The 16,516-nt window shown below is 37.3% G+C and overlaps 1 protein-coding gene across 8 annotated transcripts in view; it reads right to left on the minus strand.

Annotated features, from left to right (window-relative positions):
• Positions 1 to 16,516, minus strand: part of NALCN (sodium leak channel, non-selective) — a 239,599-nt gene that overhangs the window by 196,682 nt on the left and 26,401 nt on the right. For 7 of the 8 annotated variants that reach the window (XM_039562541.1, XM_039562481.1, XM_039562155.1 and 4 more), the window contains 3 exons: positions 11,375 to 11,458; positions 9,659 to 9,798; positions 8,712 to 8,840 (listed from right to left, as the gene is read on the minus strand). In XM_039562541.1, the coding sequence (XP_039418475.1) occupies positions 8,712 to 8,840; positions 9,659 to 9,798; positions 11,375 to 11,458 (353 nt within the window). Of the gene's footprint in view, positions 1 to 8,711; positions 8,841 to 9,658; positions 9,799 to 11,374; positions 11,459 to 16,516 lie in introns of those variants that run through there. The other variant, XM_010394113.4, reaches the window with a different exon arrangement.

Genomic DNA, 16,516 nt, shown 5'->3' on the forward strand with positions numbered 1-16,516 from the left:
CCATACACAGAATGCCTTCATCAAATACACTTACACACACCAGTCACAAACATCTGAAGTGTCAGGAGATGTGACTTAGCCTAGCAGAAGGGGCTGCTACCACTGAGCACGTAAGAAAAAATTTTCAACATCATCCAGCTATCTCCAAAAGGAAATTATTTAGCATGTGGTAACTGGCCAGCTGATTGAGCCCATCTGCCAAAGCTCTCACTTTACCTGGGAGAAAGCTGCTTGATATCTCCATTTGATAGCATGACTGCTACTCAAAGTGGGCAAGAAGACTTACTGCCAAAACTGATCGCTGTTTTATCTGGTGAAATGGCTTCTCTGTCAGGGCATTACAGACAGCAGTATCATAAAATATGCAGCTGCAGACCTACAGTAAGGTCAAATAACTTTTTCAGGGATATAAAATATTGCTGCGTTTCCAAGATACCCAAATGTAAAATCTCAAATTGGTCTAGCCTTCAAGCCTACAGGCTACCTCCTGATCTAAAGAAAAATTAAATGAGGCATTGACAGTCTGTAACCAAAGCTTTGTCCTCAAATAGCAGCTGAAAAGCCCTTCTCATTAACCTGCCAGGTAGAAGGTGTACAATAAATTGGTTTGGATTGTAGTTTTAATACTGCTGCTGGGCAATGGCCATGACAATCAAGAAAAGAGGCAGACAGCACTAAAGACCAAATTGTAACAGGCAGTAATTGTAACAGGAACTCTTGTTCTGATGCCTTGGCAGGCGCCCCACATAAGGAGAGAGCATGAGGAGGTTAAGCCTTTATTTGAGGTGAACTGGAGATGAAGACAAGGAGCTGAAAGGAAGAAGGTGGCAGTGATGTACAGATTTGTGAAGAAAACTGGTCAAATCACACATCAGTGAAACCAGCACAGCCTGCTACAACAGGGACAAAAGGGTGGCAAGTATTTTAGGCTCTGGAAAAGAGCGAATGTGGTGTGCATTAGTGTCAAGTACAAACAGTTGTGTCAAGTACAAACAATGTGGTTCACTGAGTATAACAGCAGGTGTTCTACAGTAAGGACTGATGTTGGATTTGGGGGCCTTTTCTTGAAATTTATTAAAAAACTTCTCTATCTTACATGAGAGAGAGAGCAGGGGAGTGAGAGACCAACTACATAAGAGGCTAAAAAAGCAGTGATAGGGATGGGAGATGTATATAAAGATTGAGTAGAAATATATTTTACATATCTGGAACCCAAAAATTAATAATAACACCTCTGATAGTAAGAAGCGTGTTTTGGTGGGAGGTTTGGATAGTCCATGTGGGGTAGGATGAAAAATGAAGCCAGAACATTCAGGAATAGGCTGTCACCCCTACTCCAAAGTTTGTACACAAAGGGAGAGAAACCAATAAAAACTGCAGGAAGCCACTCTCTCACTTCTGTCCTAATGTACAATAGCTCTGCATCCAATCCTCCTCACTTCCAATATGTCTTCCTTTAAAAGAGATGTAGCAAAAGCAAAACTCTTCAGATGGCCAGGATAACAATACCTGAACTTTTGTTATGTCAAAAAGGACCACATAAAATCACAGAAAAATAAGGTTGGATAGGAACACTCAAAAGGACATTAAATATAGTTCTCTGCCACAGTGTATTTCTACATTTCCCAAGAGAAGTTCCCACAGCCTGTTTTAAAGATCCTCAGCAGGGAAACTGAGAGCCTCTCTAAGGAATAGACAGGTGCAACTTTATCCCTACCACTACAAACTTTTTTCCTAATATCCTATCTGACATGAAATTTTCATCCTGAAATTTGATACATGTATTTCCTATTCTAGGATATTACAGAAAGAGACACCAGATTCCTTTACTCTGTGCAAAAGTGCTTATCCACTCAAAACCTGTGATATGTCCACTACCTTTTTTAAGTTAAAAAACTGCTGAACACTATCAGCTCTGCTCTCTCTCTATATATTTACCTCCTTTAGACTCTCTCCAGATGATGCCTATATGATGTATGATAATACAATTATACATTTTTACAGGAGCACAGTACTGTTGATCTCTGTTCCTTCATTATGCTCCTAAATCACTTTATGAAGATCTTTTCCACATCACTCACAATGCTGTATTTGTACAGTTGGTATTTCCTCAGTGCAGTATATTGTCTCTGCTTTCATCCAACTTTTCAGAGCATGTCTTCAATTTTTCAAGATAATTTTCATTCTAATCTTGCCTTCCAAAACATGTGCAGTCCTTCCCAACCCCCCATCATCCTCAGTGCAGTAAGTGTATCCTATGTGCCACCACGCAGGATGTTAACGAAACTCCAAAAAGCACATGGCAGGCTTATGTGGACTCCCTGCTCTTTCTGTTCTGACATTAATAGCATCTCACTGAGCAGGTTTTTTAAGCAGTTTTGAACCTACTCTACAATTATTTTCACCTTAACCATGTTCCTCCTGCCAGCTTACAAAAATGTCCTGTGAGACTGCTATAAAGCCTTTCTAAACTAAAGAAATATGACATCCACTCCTCTCCAATTCACATGGCTATTATCCTGCCATAGACAATTATATTTGTTTGACATGGTTTATTCTTTACAAATCCATATTAGCTCCTACTCACTTCCTTGTTTTCCTCCAACTGCTTACAAATTTTTTGTTTGTTTATTCATCACCAAATTCTTTCAAGGATACAGTATTTCCCTGTAATTCCCTGGCTTCTCTTGCCCTGTTACTTATCCCTTCCTCCCTTTTTAAACTTCTACTGTTTTTCTGCTTCCCACCCACCCTCCACTACCTCTCAGAAATAATAAAATAGCTGAGATGATAGCTTCAGTCTGCTCACAAATATCTCAGGATGACTATTCCAGCATTTCCCAGGCCTTACTGAACTGCATTAATCCAAAGGATTGGGAAACGAATCAAATTTAGGCATCACATTCAGCTTCCAGAAAACAACACAAAAAAAAAAAAATCACCTGGTATTCAAAACAGTATATGAAATTGATCACTCATGGAAAGAGATGTGAAACATAATGGAAACAGATCTCTTTTAAAACTTCTTTCTCAATATTCCTTATAAATGCTTGCACATCTAGAAGTGACTCTTTTGCACAGCATTTCAAGGTTAAGTTAGATGTTCAGTGATAACTGCTATTTAACCCGTGAATGTCAGGACATCCACAGCCTGCTCTATTAGTTGCCTGGCTTCCTCTTGCAATATAAAGAACAGAACTTTTCCAGCTTTCTTTATATTTAAGAAATCAAACAATACCCAATCACCCATCAGGCAGATTCAGTGGAGATCATTCCTGGGATTCCATTTCTCTGGCGATGTCTGGTCTTTCCCTAAATTTTGTGATACACTGGAGGATGTTCTGAGTTCCAGCATCATGGTCTCCTGCAGGTTTCTGTGGAAAGCTCACTACCCACCAGGCCTTATCTCAGTAGAGCGATTACCGGGTAAAAAATCTTGTGGTGGCTAAATATAAACTTTCCTTACAGCAGAGAGGAGATTAGGTAGTTATGTTATTTAAATTTTGTATATATAGTGAGCCAATTTCCCAATAATCTATAACATCCACTCCAGCTTACTCAAAAGGACTTACTCTCAAAAAAGCCCCATAAAGGTTGACTGGCTGAGAAGAAATTCAATCAGTTTTGACGTCTGCACTGAGACAGACAACTGTGTAAAGCTAAATGGCTCCAAATCTTAATACAGACAAGCATAAGTCATTACTGAGCCACCAGGAGCTGAGGTAATTGGGTTCTCTCATTCTATCCTAGACCATCACTAAAAGATCACCTTTTTGTTTAAAACTGAGCTGGATAAACAAAAACACTGTAAAATCTGTGTTAAATGAATCAGAAGCATACTAACTTGGAATAACTATCTGTATAACAATTCTAATAAAAAATAGGATTTCTGCTCAGAAATCACATGCCCTCTGAAAGTGATGAGAGTCCAGCTCCTGAAGGTTCTTTCCCCTGAGCACCAGTACTGGTCACCACATTAGCACTATCTTCCACTCTTCTGACAGGATTGCATTTAAACTGCATGACTTCACTTTTTGACTGATGCTGTATTTTAATTGGTTTTGGTCAGGGTCTGTTGGGGTTTTATAAACAACATCAGGCCTGGAAAAGTAAGATTTTTTCCATTCTCTTGTCCTTGAGGAGTTTATACTAGAGACATGTTACCAATAAGAGACAGTGTGAATAAATCCCAAAGACAATATTAAAGCAGGTCTGGTTGTTCACTAAAATCAATAAATTAATGTGCTCTGTTAAAGAAGTCCTGTTACATTGATTTTTCAAGCTTGGTCTTTGATTTCTTCCCTGTCTCAGAAACCCGATTACTCATTCTACTTTCCCACTGCTGATGTAAGACAGTATCTCAAATTCCTTTTGTTCTTTTTAATCGTATTTATTTTCTCTATTAGATATTGTGGTGAACTTTCAGCTTCAGAGTCTTTGAAGTTGTTTTCTGACATTTTCGTGGCCTATCCACAGACACATGGAAATATGACCAGGAACCTCTTAGATCTTTCCATTACTCAGTAATTATTTTTTTATCTGTTTTCCTGGGCATCTCCTGCTTTAAACAAGAAACCTTGCAAAGAAGGATTTTAAATTGACTGCCATGGTGACAAGGCAGATGGGTCTACAGAAGTATTCAGACTATACCTTATCAAAAGTGTTCAAAAAAAAAAAAAAGCACCTTAAAAAATTACTTTGGGAAAAGAAATAGGCAAGATTAGCATTTTCTCTGTTTATGAAGCTTCCTCTCTCCTAGCTCCAGTGCAGACTGAGATTTACAAAAGGAAAATTTTCTGTTGTGGAATAAATATACACTGATTATGCACTTTGAAATCATTCTTGTGTAGCCAAACGTATCTTGGGAGTAAAGAAAGCACTAAGTAGCTACAGCAATGATTTGGAAAAAATTTCTCTCTCCTGTCCTTGTGAAAGTTCCTTTTGTATACTGGGGGTTACCAAGAGTAAATTACAGTAGATCTAGGAACACAACTTTTTTCACCTTAATTAATTTCATCCCTGAAATTAATCTCAGATATAAAAAAAAAAATCCTGCCAAACTGTTTATAATATATAGACTCGTATATTATTATTTATATATTAATATTATTATCAAGATAATTGGATTATACATAGATTACATTCCAAACATACCATCTTTCAAGCAACTAGAGAAGATCCATACTAAGTAAATCCATGTAATATACCAATTCTTGACAGAAAAAGATATATTGGTTGGAGATATCATCAGGAAAAAGTTTTTACAGCATAGTTGAAAAAAGGTAAGTCATAATCATGAGGGAATAGAGTAATAAAATCATCTAAGAAGAAGACAATGTTCCCTACAGGGAAGATGATTGTAAGAATGAAGGAAAAAAGGACTTATCAAACAACAGTAAACTTTTCAGCCTTTGTAAGCAAGTTAGATTCTTCTGATTTCTCAAACAGAATGAAAACTCCGACTGTGGTTAGCTCACTTAAGTATTTCTGTTTGTTGGAGTTAACATCAGAAAATGACTGAGAAGGTGGAGAGACAGGTGGTCAGGCAGTGTGGGCATTGAAAAGGATGAAAAGATAACTTGCAGTAGTCAAGAGACAATAAATGCCTGATGAGGATGTCATGTCCTTTCAAATAAAAAAGAATAGGAAGATTTTAAGACACCATTTTCAAAGACACTTGACTCCCTCATAATAATAATTCATAAGGCAGTAGACGTAAGAGTGATTTCTAAAATGTCAGAAATAGATGAAGTCTTGACCACAAAAATCAGATTTTACCCTTGCTGCTTGCCGTGGAGTTCTGCATAATAAGAAGCAAATTACTTAAAATTAAAGTTCTCACAGGTGGTCACTAATTGGATGCTTTTCATTTCTCTAATCTTGACTTAGGAGCCTGGGATCTGGTTTGCAGAAATACTGAAAATTTACAGCTATGGCTTAGTAAACGCTAAAGTTATTTAAGGACAAGTACAGCCAACTTTGGCCACTCTCCATTGCCTGGAACTGAGCCACCTGAAAGAGAGACAGACAGACTCAACCTCCGAGAGGAATGTTTAACCCTCACTATAACGCTGAGAAACTGAACCTCAAAAACAAAAGTAAAATTTGGCAAGGCAATTTTCATGCTTTTGTACTCTATTACATCCCAGCTAATAAACTTTCCTGGATTCAGAAGTGAAATGGCCCCTTCTTTCTAACTATATTTTGGACCAATATCTGTCCATATTGTCCTCTTTTCGCACCAGAACTGTTATTTCTTTCTCTATATTTATTTTCCTAGCCCATGGTGGGAATTATAAATTCTGCAGTTAACTCCAGGAAGGTCAGCCTTGACCTACATGAAGAAGGCCCACTGTAACTCCAACCTGAGCTTCCGCACCGCATTCCTCAAAATTTAAATAGGTGTAAGTCTCCACAATATATCACGGTGAATATTACAGACAAGAAGAGGAAATCAGTATTTTCAGAGTAGGAATGAGCAGTATGCCAAAACTGAGGTATACATTCACATGTCAAGAAACAAAGAAGAAAGTATGTTGTTCTTTGGATGAGCACCATTCATCAGAATAAATGGGGGAACACTTTCAGGGAAAAAAGTGGTGTACAATGTAACTGTAGTCATCATACACAATCACAGGAACCATTTAAAATTATAACTCTGGTTTGGAGATAGCAAAAGTGATTAACTGCTTGCTGAGGGTGCCAATCCCAGGTACCTTAGAAGTAACTTAAATTAGATTACTAATATTTATACAGCTAAAACCATATATACTTGATGATATTGAAAAAAAAAGGAGTTAATGCTAGATGTTCAAACCTCAAGTCTAAAATTCCCTTAGTTCTGCATACTTGACTTTTCCAACTTTAACCCTATTTAGGCAGGTTTTAAATTTTATTTTATACACTGGACATTTGTCCCTTCTAACATTTTCCTGTAATCCAGCCTTTCAAAAACCTAAAATTGAGGGGTTTCTGTATACCTTTTTTTTTTTTTTATAATAATAATAATAATAATGCCTTATTCAGAGAGCAACCCAAGACATGCAGAAAAATTAGCCAAAATATTTATGGCCAGCCTTAAAGTTATAAACTTAAATTTCCATATGGCAAACATCATTATGTCACATTTCATCTTTTTCTGCTGATTTTAAGGAACAGTTATATTCAGTGACACAAGCAAGTACCTGATGCGCAATCTTTCCTGCATTGTGCATTCCATTTCTTGTTCTTCCAAAGAACATTCTTTAACTCACAGAATTACAGACCTTCTCATTACCACAAGCAAATTTTTTACAAAGAATCTTTTTCCCCATGTCTACAGGAAACTGTCAAAACATCTGTCCTATAAAGATTTTCTCTTAAAAAAGAGAGGAAAAGTTAGAATGAAAGAACTTATGTGCATGAAATATATGAAGATCAGCTCCATATTTTACTACATTATTGATTACATAATTGAGAAAATGCCCCAAAGCAATTTTTTTTTAATTCAACAAAACATCATATTTTGGTATTTGGTATACCGTATTCTCAAATAATTTTATAAACATTTTTGTATCTGCTGCTTCTGATTTTATACTTGATAGTTTTTAGTTCTAGTTTAGAAAAAGCTTTAACACAGAGTTTTGCAATGATCAGATATTTTATTCAGCTCAGTAGCAGATTAATTGGTGTTTTGCTTTCTTACAATACTTACTCTATTAATTTTATGTTCTGACAAATTCAATACAGGAATAAAAGGATCTAATTTGACTAAAACAAAGGCCACAACTCCAGAGCCAACATCTCCCTATGCAAAGGAACAGGGACCAAACAAAGAAATAGATGCAATAGACTCTCACAATGTAATGGTAGTCAAGGACACAGTCAAGCCCCCAATTCAACAGGACAGGTAAGCATGTTATCTGTGATTTTATGAGCCATCTCAGTGACTCAAGAGGCTATATTGTACTTTCGAGGTAATCTTGTGGTTAAGTACATGTTGAATCAAGAACGTGACGTATACCCGATTACCAGTGTAAAATATTGATCATCGGTATTTTGCCAAGGCTGGGAAAAAAGGATCTTTGAACCGTAGCATCAGGTCCCAGAGAACTCTTATTTCTGAAAGGGCCTGAGATACTGGAAGAGGTTGCCCAGAGAGGTGGTAGATGCCCCATCCCTGGAAATATGCAAGGTCAGGTTAGACAGGGGCTCTGAGTAACATGATCTACTTGAGGATGTCCCTGCTCATTGCAGGGAGGTTGGACTAGATGACCTTTAAAGGTCCCCTCCAGCCCAAACTACTCTGTGATTCTATGATTCTACGGGTTCTTTAGGTCTGGCCCCATATAAAGACATTCTAGGAAAAGACAGAAGAGTGCAAAAGCTGATGAATCATCAGTGACCCAGATCAGCCACCAGTGGCAATGCTCTTCTTAAAAATCCCTTATGCTTTCCTGCTCTCTCACCTCCCTGCCCCACCCAATACACACAGTCACTCAGTCCCGTAAGTCAGACTACAGCCAAGTGCCACAAATTGTAATCTCTCTGTCACGGTTAAAATTTGTATTTTTCATAATTCTTACTATTTTTGTTTCCCCAATTTGCGTTAGTGTATTTTGCTGGACTGCTTTTAATCTATTAAGTCCATTTTACATCTACTGATGGCAACTAAAGTAAAACATATGCAAAGAAAGAACAGGCCCACATCATGCCTGCACAGGTGAACTCACCCTGGCTGTGTGTCATCAGTCACACAATGGTATGTAAAAGTTCCAAACATCTGCACTCCCAGGATCCCATACAGGAGAAGAAAGAACAGAAGGAAAATTGAAACGCTCCATATTTGCTCTCCAGAACGCCTGGCAAAAAGATAAACAGGTCACTGAAAGCACAGGCAATGTGAAGTCTCCTCTGAAAAGCTCTAAAATAGAAAATATGCTCATGCAAAGAGAGCAGTATTTCATGCTGCAGAAAATTTGTCCTTAAAACTGTTCTCTCGCTCTGTGCACAAACAGAAAAGGGGGCTGTGATTTTTTCTAAACCCTTAAGTTAGGGTAATTAAACCACCTGAAAATGGCAAAGGGAGGAACAAAAATACCCAAATAAAACGCATAAAATCTAGCTTCTGTAAAATACTATTTAACAACTTATACAGACAAGATATGGTAATGAAATAAACTTGATAGTGAATAAAGACCAAAAAACTCTTTCACTTTACCATGACATGTTTTTTGCCATTACATGCTGTACCAAACACACTTACATGTGTTTGCATCTCTGTATACACACCAATACATGCACAATCGTAACTGGAATGGTTAGAGCATGTGCTCATGTACTGTTATTTACAAATATTATCCTACTAAGGGTATTCACCTTGATTATTAAATGGCCATATTAATGGAACAGAATTTACTACCATTGGTTGAAAATTGCTGGCTACAGTTACTAGCGAAATTTGTTAAAATTTATTTAATATTTGAAAGTTCAGATCATTTTCTATAAAACCTGATGATTCCTTAAATATGGAAAATAGCAAGAATTTTTTGGCCAGAACTAAAACTCAGGAGGGAAAATGCCCATTAAGCATGAAGGGTCACTGACTGACTACATAGTCAGTCTTCTAAGTCAAAACTGAAATAAGCTCTGTTATTTTTCAGACAACTGCCTTACTTACTTCAAGATATTTGTTATCCTAGTTCTTGGCAGCTCAAAACGAAAATATATCCGGAATGCTCGAATCATAATGAGCGGTCGTGGAATCCGTAACATGCCCCAAGGTGACATTTGGTCAACTATTTCAGCTATTTCAAACACCTACAAAGAAAAGAATCAGTAGTTTGTCGTGATGACCCTGTCCTGCACCCATGCTCATTTATAGAGCTTTAAAAGTATTAATACTATACATGTTTTTTATTTTCATTTTCAATCTTTTCTTAGTTTATTTTATAGTTTATGTGTACCATATTTTTTTAAAAGAAAAGTTTTTGTAAATACTTCAATCCACTTCTAAATTACCCTCATGAAATTAACAAAATATAAGCTGCTCATGTTCATAATGTCTGAGTCTCAACACGCTCAAGAAGACCGTGCAAGCTTGTGCCATCTGCCTGTTTCTGTGCTAGTCCTACCCCAAACGTTTCCCACAATGTTGTTAGAAGTTATTAATATCTATTTCCAAATATGAAAATCAGTATCTGTTAATGTTGTACAGCACTAAGGTTTTTACTATTATATAAAAGTACATGTACACAGATTGCCTAATGAGTTGCAACATGATTATAAATTCTCCATTTAATTCCAAGTGCATGACAAAACTGTACATCATCTTCTCCTAGACTCCACTTACAACATAAATTTCAGCCAAGGCACAGAACAGGGAACCATTTCCTCAGTACACTGACAGGTTATGCACTCCATAAAGAGTATTTAGCTGAATGATTGGGTGCAAATGTCTTGTTTTAATCCTTGTCTCTCACTCTTGGAGAGTAACTGCTTGATTTAATGTTTGCTCAAAGTACTAAGAAAATGGAAGGGGAACCTGGCAATGCATGAACTGGGTAATGTGCGGTGCTTATCTGTATGATCAAACTTCATTCTGCACGTGTACAAGGTGTACCAAAGTCTCCCCTGTGTAACAAGCAGAAAATTACAATGTGTCTTAAATTTGTAAGAAATGTGTAAGTGCCGAACGGCAATCACTAGAGAACTTTTACAATCCTTATGCTACTTTAAGCTCAGTGTCAGAGTTTTCAACCTGTTCTTACCCAGAAAACCAGGTACAGTTAAGGACTGATTGATTTGTAGGACAAAATTTGACCTACACCTTAACACTGTGGTTTTTTTGCAAAATGTCCAAGTTCCCTTCTTTATAAAAATTTATCAAACTGTTTCCAAATGTATTTTTTTTTCATCATGCTTTAATATGAATTTTGGAAAATGTTTTTTAGGTGTGAGTGATATTGCATGAAATCACTCCACTCACTATATCATTACTTACAGAATGGCAAACATCTACCATTGGAATAATTCTTCTAGGTGCCTGACCTAGTCACCATGGCATCCTGCTAGACTCACTGGAAGGAAATGAGCACAACTGTCATGTGGAGTAAGAGAGAAATGTCTCTCTGAAGATCCTCTTTCTCCTTCTGACTGCACAGGGTTTATGTTAACAAACTCCATTTTAAATAAGAAAAAATAATCAAGATAAAGTCTACTACTAATGTGGATATGCTGCAATGTGCAATTATAAACCTGTTTAATTCAGCACAGTTTTTTAAAAACAATTTGATCCATGTACAACTCTACTTCCACAACTCACATTTATTTGGTTGTGCCATGTATTTTTCACAATTAAGGAACTATTCATTGTAAAAGGAAGTGAAATGATTACCTGTAAAACCAGTGACACCCAAAGACAAAAGACCATGAATCCATCAAACACACACCAACGATCCTTTACGTAGGAGCTATCACCCTACAAGAAAGGAATGCTAAGAGGTTAATTTTTGTTTACTGTCAGAATTTACAAATATCATAAGCAAGAGCTCTTGGAAGGAGAAGAAGAAGTCTTCCCTGTGTATTTTTAAGAGGTCACTTTTGAAAGACTCCAAAAGCCTAGTATCTGGATTAGAATATGCTAGAAGCACATATACACATCTTGTGGATGAATAAATACTAACTTCATTCTTGTGCAATAATTCTAAGTTTGTTTCAAAAAGAACTTACAAAGACTTTGCTGTAAATCAAAAAACACACAAAATGAACTCTGTACTTTTCCGTTGTATTGCCTATTACAAAATACTTACACAGGAAGGTAAGTGCAAAATGCTAGCAATCTAGCAATCTGTTGTGCCATTCAATTATTTGAATACTGTTGAACAGCTTCAATTAAATCAGTATCATTTTACACCCATTTTTTCATAAGTTTTCAGTCATTTTCCATGCTCTGGAGAAGCCTTGCTATTTCAAAAACACTTGATAGTAACCACTGTAACAACATCAGAGCATGGTTTTGTGTCAGTCCAATCCAGAGATCACTCCTAAAAGGCAGCGTAGAGAATTCTGCATCCAAGCTCAGTTTCCTTTATACAACACTATTCTCAACCTCTGTTCCAGTTTGCATGCTTCAATATCCTCATGTTTCACACCATTCCTGACAACATGTGACACAGGCCCTCTACTGCAAGCTATAAGAACACTTCTTTGTTGGGCTGCTAATGCCAGACACTTCAAACACTGAACTGAAAAATATCTACATTTATTAGATAGATTATGGCTAAGCATTAGATAGTTTTGTGGATCTCGTGGAGCACAGAGGAATTTGGGGAACAAATGCACATATAGAGAGATGAAGCTTGTTGAAAGGGAGACTAGACAAAAAGATGCCTAAGGAAAGTGGATATCCTATTCATGTAGAAACATATGCAGAGACAATGACAATGCATCTCGGGGCACAAAATCACAGCTTTTCAAATGAAGTTTCTCACAACAGATTTAATACAGCCTTCCCTGCCTCATACATTCTTTGGGTCCTCTTCTGTTAAGTGATCTTCCAGGTACATATGACAATGCTTGACATCCACTTTTCACAGGTATAATTGAGGGAAAAAATTATTGTCATGCCTCAAGAGTCTTGAAGCCGTTATTGGACTTGGCCTAATATGTGATTCCTGGCTTTATAAACATTTTTCCGTATCTCAGTTATAATTATTTCAATATTTGTTTTTAAATGTCTCAGCATTATCATTGATTCTAAAAGCACAGACAAGATGTTTTGTTTTAATCTAATATTTTCAATGACATACACTATCCTAAAAATGATTTATCATTCCTTGCAGTAGGTGACAGCATGATATATTGTGTAAACAGAGACAAAATATTTTTTAAATATTTATTTCTGTTGCTTAAAATTATTCAGGGCAGAAGTGAACTGTTAGCATATCAGGAAAATACAGTAAGTGATTTTCATATCAGAAATAAAGGACAGAGAATTTCAGCCAAGGATTTTCTAACACCTAAAGATGTTACAGTTCTCAATTCAAGAACTAAGAGGGGGAAGACTGCAAATCAGGGAAGAAACAGAACAGGAACTTTTGCATCATATTTTTTGCCTGTCCTTCCTGAAGAAAGTAGACTTAGTTCCCTGAGTAAACTGAGCTACTCAGTAACTCTTCACTCAGGGCTGAGAGAACTCAGCTATTTAGTTCTTATGTTCAGTACCTGTGAAGCAGAAATATGCTATTTCTCTACAGAGATTAGCTACTCACACTCTGAATCTCTTACTCTGGAGCAAATCTCCAATGAGATTTGTATCAACATGCAACTTGAGTCCTTCAATTGTGGCTCTGAACAAAAATGCTGATTGGTCTTTCTCTTGCTGAAGAACTCCTTGAAAATTACTTTTCTTCTCTTAAGCACCTTTTGTCTAAACAAAAAGTCTTCCCTGAGCTGTTCTGTACAGATCTGAGCATGAACTTGTGCAGGAGTTCCTATATTCACTCCCCTGTGAATAACCCACCAAGTTCTCACTGAAAGCCAAATCTTTTTTTAGAAACTGCTTTTTCTCTCCACAATAGGTATGGTATGATTGAAGCAGCTTTGCTGTTTTCTCCTTACAAAGGAAGATGTCATGACCCTTTCCAGTCTTCTCACCAGTTAGGCTGCTGCACCACCTCACTGCTCTCTCTCACACCAGGCCTGCTTCCACTGCTTCACCCTCCCAGTAAGGGTGGCTTTCAGTGGATCACCCACAGAAACTCAGAGCACCTGAACTACTCAATACTGAAAAAAAGACTACTTTTAGGGGAGGTCCTGGCGCTTTCCACTTTACATGTAGAGAGGCTTTGGCTAAATCCTATTTGCCTTTTTGGCTAAATCCTGTTTGCCTTTTGTCTGGCAGTGGATGTGGTGGGGAATCTTTAATGCTTTCATACTGTGTACTGACATATTGGATGTTAGTTGCTGTTGGAAGCATTCTTAAGGCAGGACCACATTCTGCTTAATGCAAAAATCAGAATATACCTGCTACTTCCATGAAAAATCTAGTTCTGGCTAAATACAGGCTAGAACTTACATATTAATAGAAATGAACAGTGAGTTTCATTCACATTTGAAAAAAAATTCTTTGGGCTGAAATACTACACTCATGGTCAATGGCAGCTTGTTCTTAGACTTGGAAAGGAATACGCATAAACGACATTTAAATACCTCTGGTGACATTGTACCTAAAGTAGCTGAAGTATTGCAGTGTGTTAACCCCACACCATTTTTTCATTGTGTCTGCTGAAATCTGAGAATTATTGAGGAAGTTTCATTTGGTATTTTTTTCTGAATGCACTATTCCAGAACATGAAGGATTAGTACTGTAGACAAGAAGCCTTATGCAGAGACTAATCAAAATATCTTAAAGTCATTAAAGTTGCTGACTTCCTACTGCCTACAGTGGATAGTGGATTCTTGTTGTGCACAGCAAGTCCTGAAAGCTTCTCCAGCAACATGACTTACAGCCTATCTAGACAACAAAATCATTTGCCACTTCTCCAAAATAAAGCACCACAAGGTGCCAGAAGATCCACTTTCTCAATTGTGCTGAGCACATTAAAGACAAAACACCTATTGCCAATATTAGGTGCCCTGAACAATCATTATACAAGTTCACAGGAAAAAAAAAAATTAAGACCTAACACACTGAAAATGTGAGTCAGTACAAAACACAGAGAGAACCACAGACAGAACTAATAACACCTGGGGCAGTCTCTCCATGAGAGCCATTACAGTTTGAGTTGTACCAGAAGGGATGACTAGATGGACTGCAATTCTTTAATAAATGCTTATTTCATTATCAACTCTGCTGAAAACAAAATAGTCTGTGAAATTAACATCCAAATTGCATAAAGCAATCTGCTTAAAGATTGATTATGTCTGCTAATTTTCTCAAGCAATTTCAGTATCTCTGTGGTAAGGTAGATAGCTTAGCTAGATGATAGCATAGACATTCCCTAGGTCATTTCTGCCCTGCTTGTCTCTTAACACCTCAGGAACACCTTGGGATGAACAGCAAATGCCTGCAAATGAACAGCCTCCTCTGCCTCCCTTCTTGCCTTCAGGAATCTCTGTTTCTCTGTCATCCCTGACTACAACCTGTTCTCTCAACCCTTCCCTCCTGCCTCTTTCCAGCTGACTCTGTCTGAAAGCTAAATGAAAGAAGTAATATATCTGCCCTGAAAAATCAGATTTACCATCATTTGGAAAGGACTCCTGTAGTGTTGGCTCTCTCATTAGACCCTTAGTCTCCCACTTTTCCTCACAGTCTCTGATAAACAGGATATCTGAAAGAATGCAAAGAGACCAGCAAGCTCCGTAACAACAAGCTACTGAGCCATTCTGTCATGATCACTGGATCCTACATGCGCTGGTAGTGGTAAATAAAGCAGATCCAAAACTCTGGTACACCCTTCAGATTATCCTGTGGGCAACTTTGTGTAGCTCTACAAACAAGCATTAAAGTGTGGAGGCTGACATTTATGGAGATTTTAGGAGCAACAAAAAAGCACAGGAGGAAATGGAAGGAATAGAGCGAATCAGAATTTGGGAGCATATTTTTTTTTCCTCCAGATGCAATGCTCATTATAACACAGAAAAAGCAAGCTATAAGAGAGAGCACAGCTGAGTTAGGGAAACCAACCTTCCCTCCCCCACTCCCTGACTCCACACAAACACTGCTTGGCACAGAAGTCTGAGTAGGACACAAAATTAAATCAGAGCTCAAGGGAGCACCTTTCCTAACCTCTCTCTGTCCTTGCATATGCAGATACCTATACACACACAGATGGTATGCATCTCCTACCTGGTCACAGAGTATGCATACATTCCTTATGTTTTTGGCTCAACTTCAAACTTACCCTATTTCCTTAAAAACCCGCAGTTTATAGTCTGCTTAGCAGCAGAACAATATGGACAATCCAGTTCAGACCCCAACCTGACAAATGCTTTCAGTATTTTACTCACACAGTAAAGCCAATGAAGAAATATGGCCCAATCAAGAAGAAAACCTATGTCTGACTTCTGTTCTAAATTCTCCTTTTTCATCCCTCAAAATAAAATTATTTCGCTAATGTCCTCATGTGTCAAACCTTAGGAGGAAACAAAGGAAATTGTGAATTGCTTAGTTAGGACCATGCTAATAACTGAAGAAAAGCTGACTTCTTTTAAAATGGGTGATCACCTCTAATTTAGTCCTCTACAACAGTGATAGGATCACTTCAAAATAAACCAACATACATTTTCTTAAAAAGTCTGTATTAGGGGAAAAAAAATAAACAATATATGTGTGTGGGAATGACACAGCTTCTCATTTTCTTTATCATAAAGTATCTTCATTCATAACAAAAGAACTTATTTAAAATATACTCACATAACAGCAATTGATTTGAAAAAGCCAACAGAATTAGAATTTCTGTGTAAAACTTAACTCTGAATGGCTACAATGAGTATAATATCACTTTATCATCACTGAATTAAACAAGTTCAATTT

Source organism: Corvus cornix, chromosome 1, assembly GCF_000738735.6.
Source record: "Corvus cornix cornix isolate S_Up_H32 chromosome 1, ASM73873v5, whole genome shotgun sequence".
Taxonomy (NCBI): Eukaryota; Metazoa; Chordata; class Aves; order Passeriformes; family Corvidae; genus Corvus; species Corvus cornix.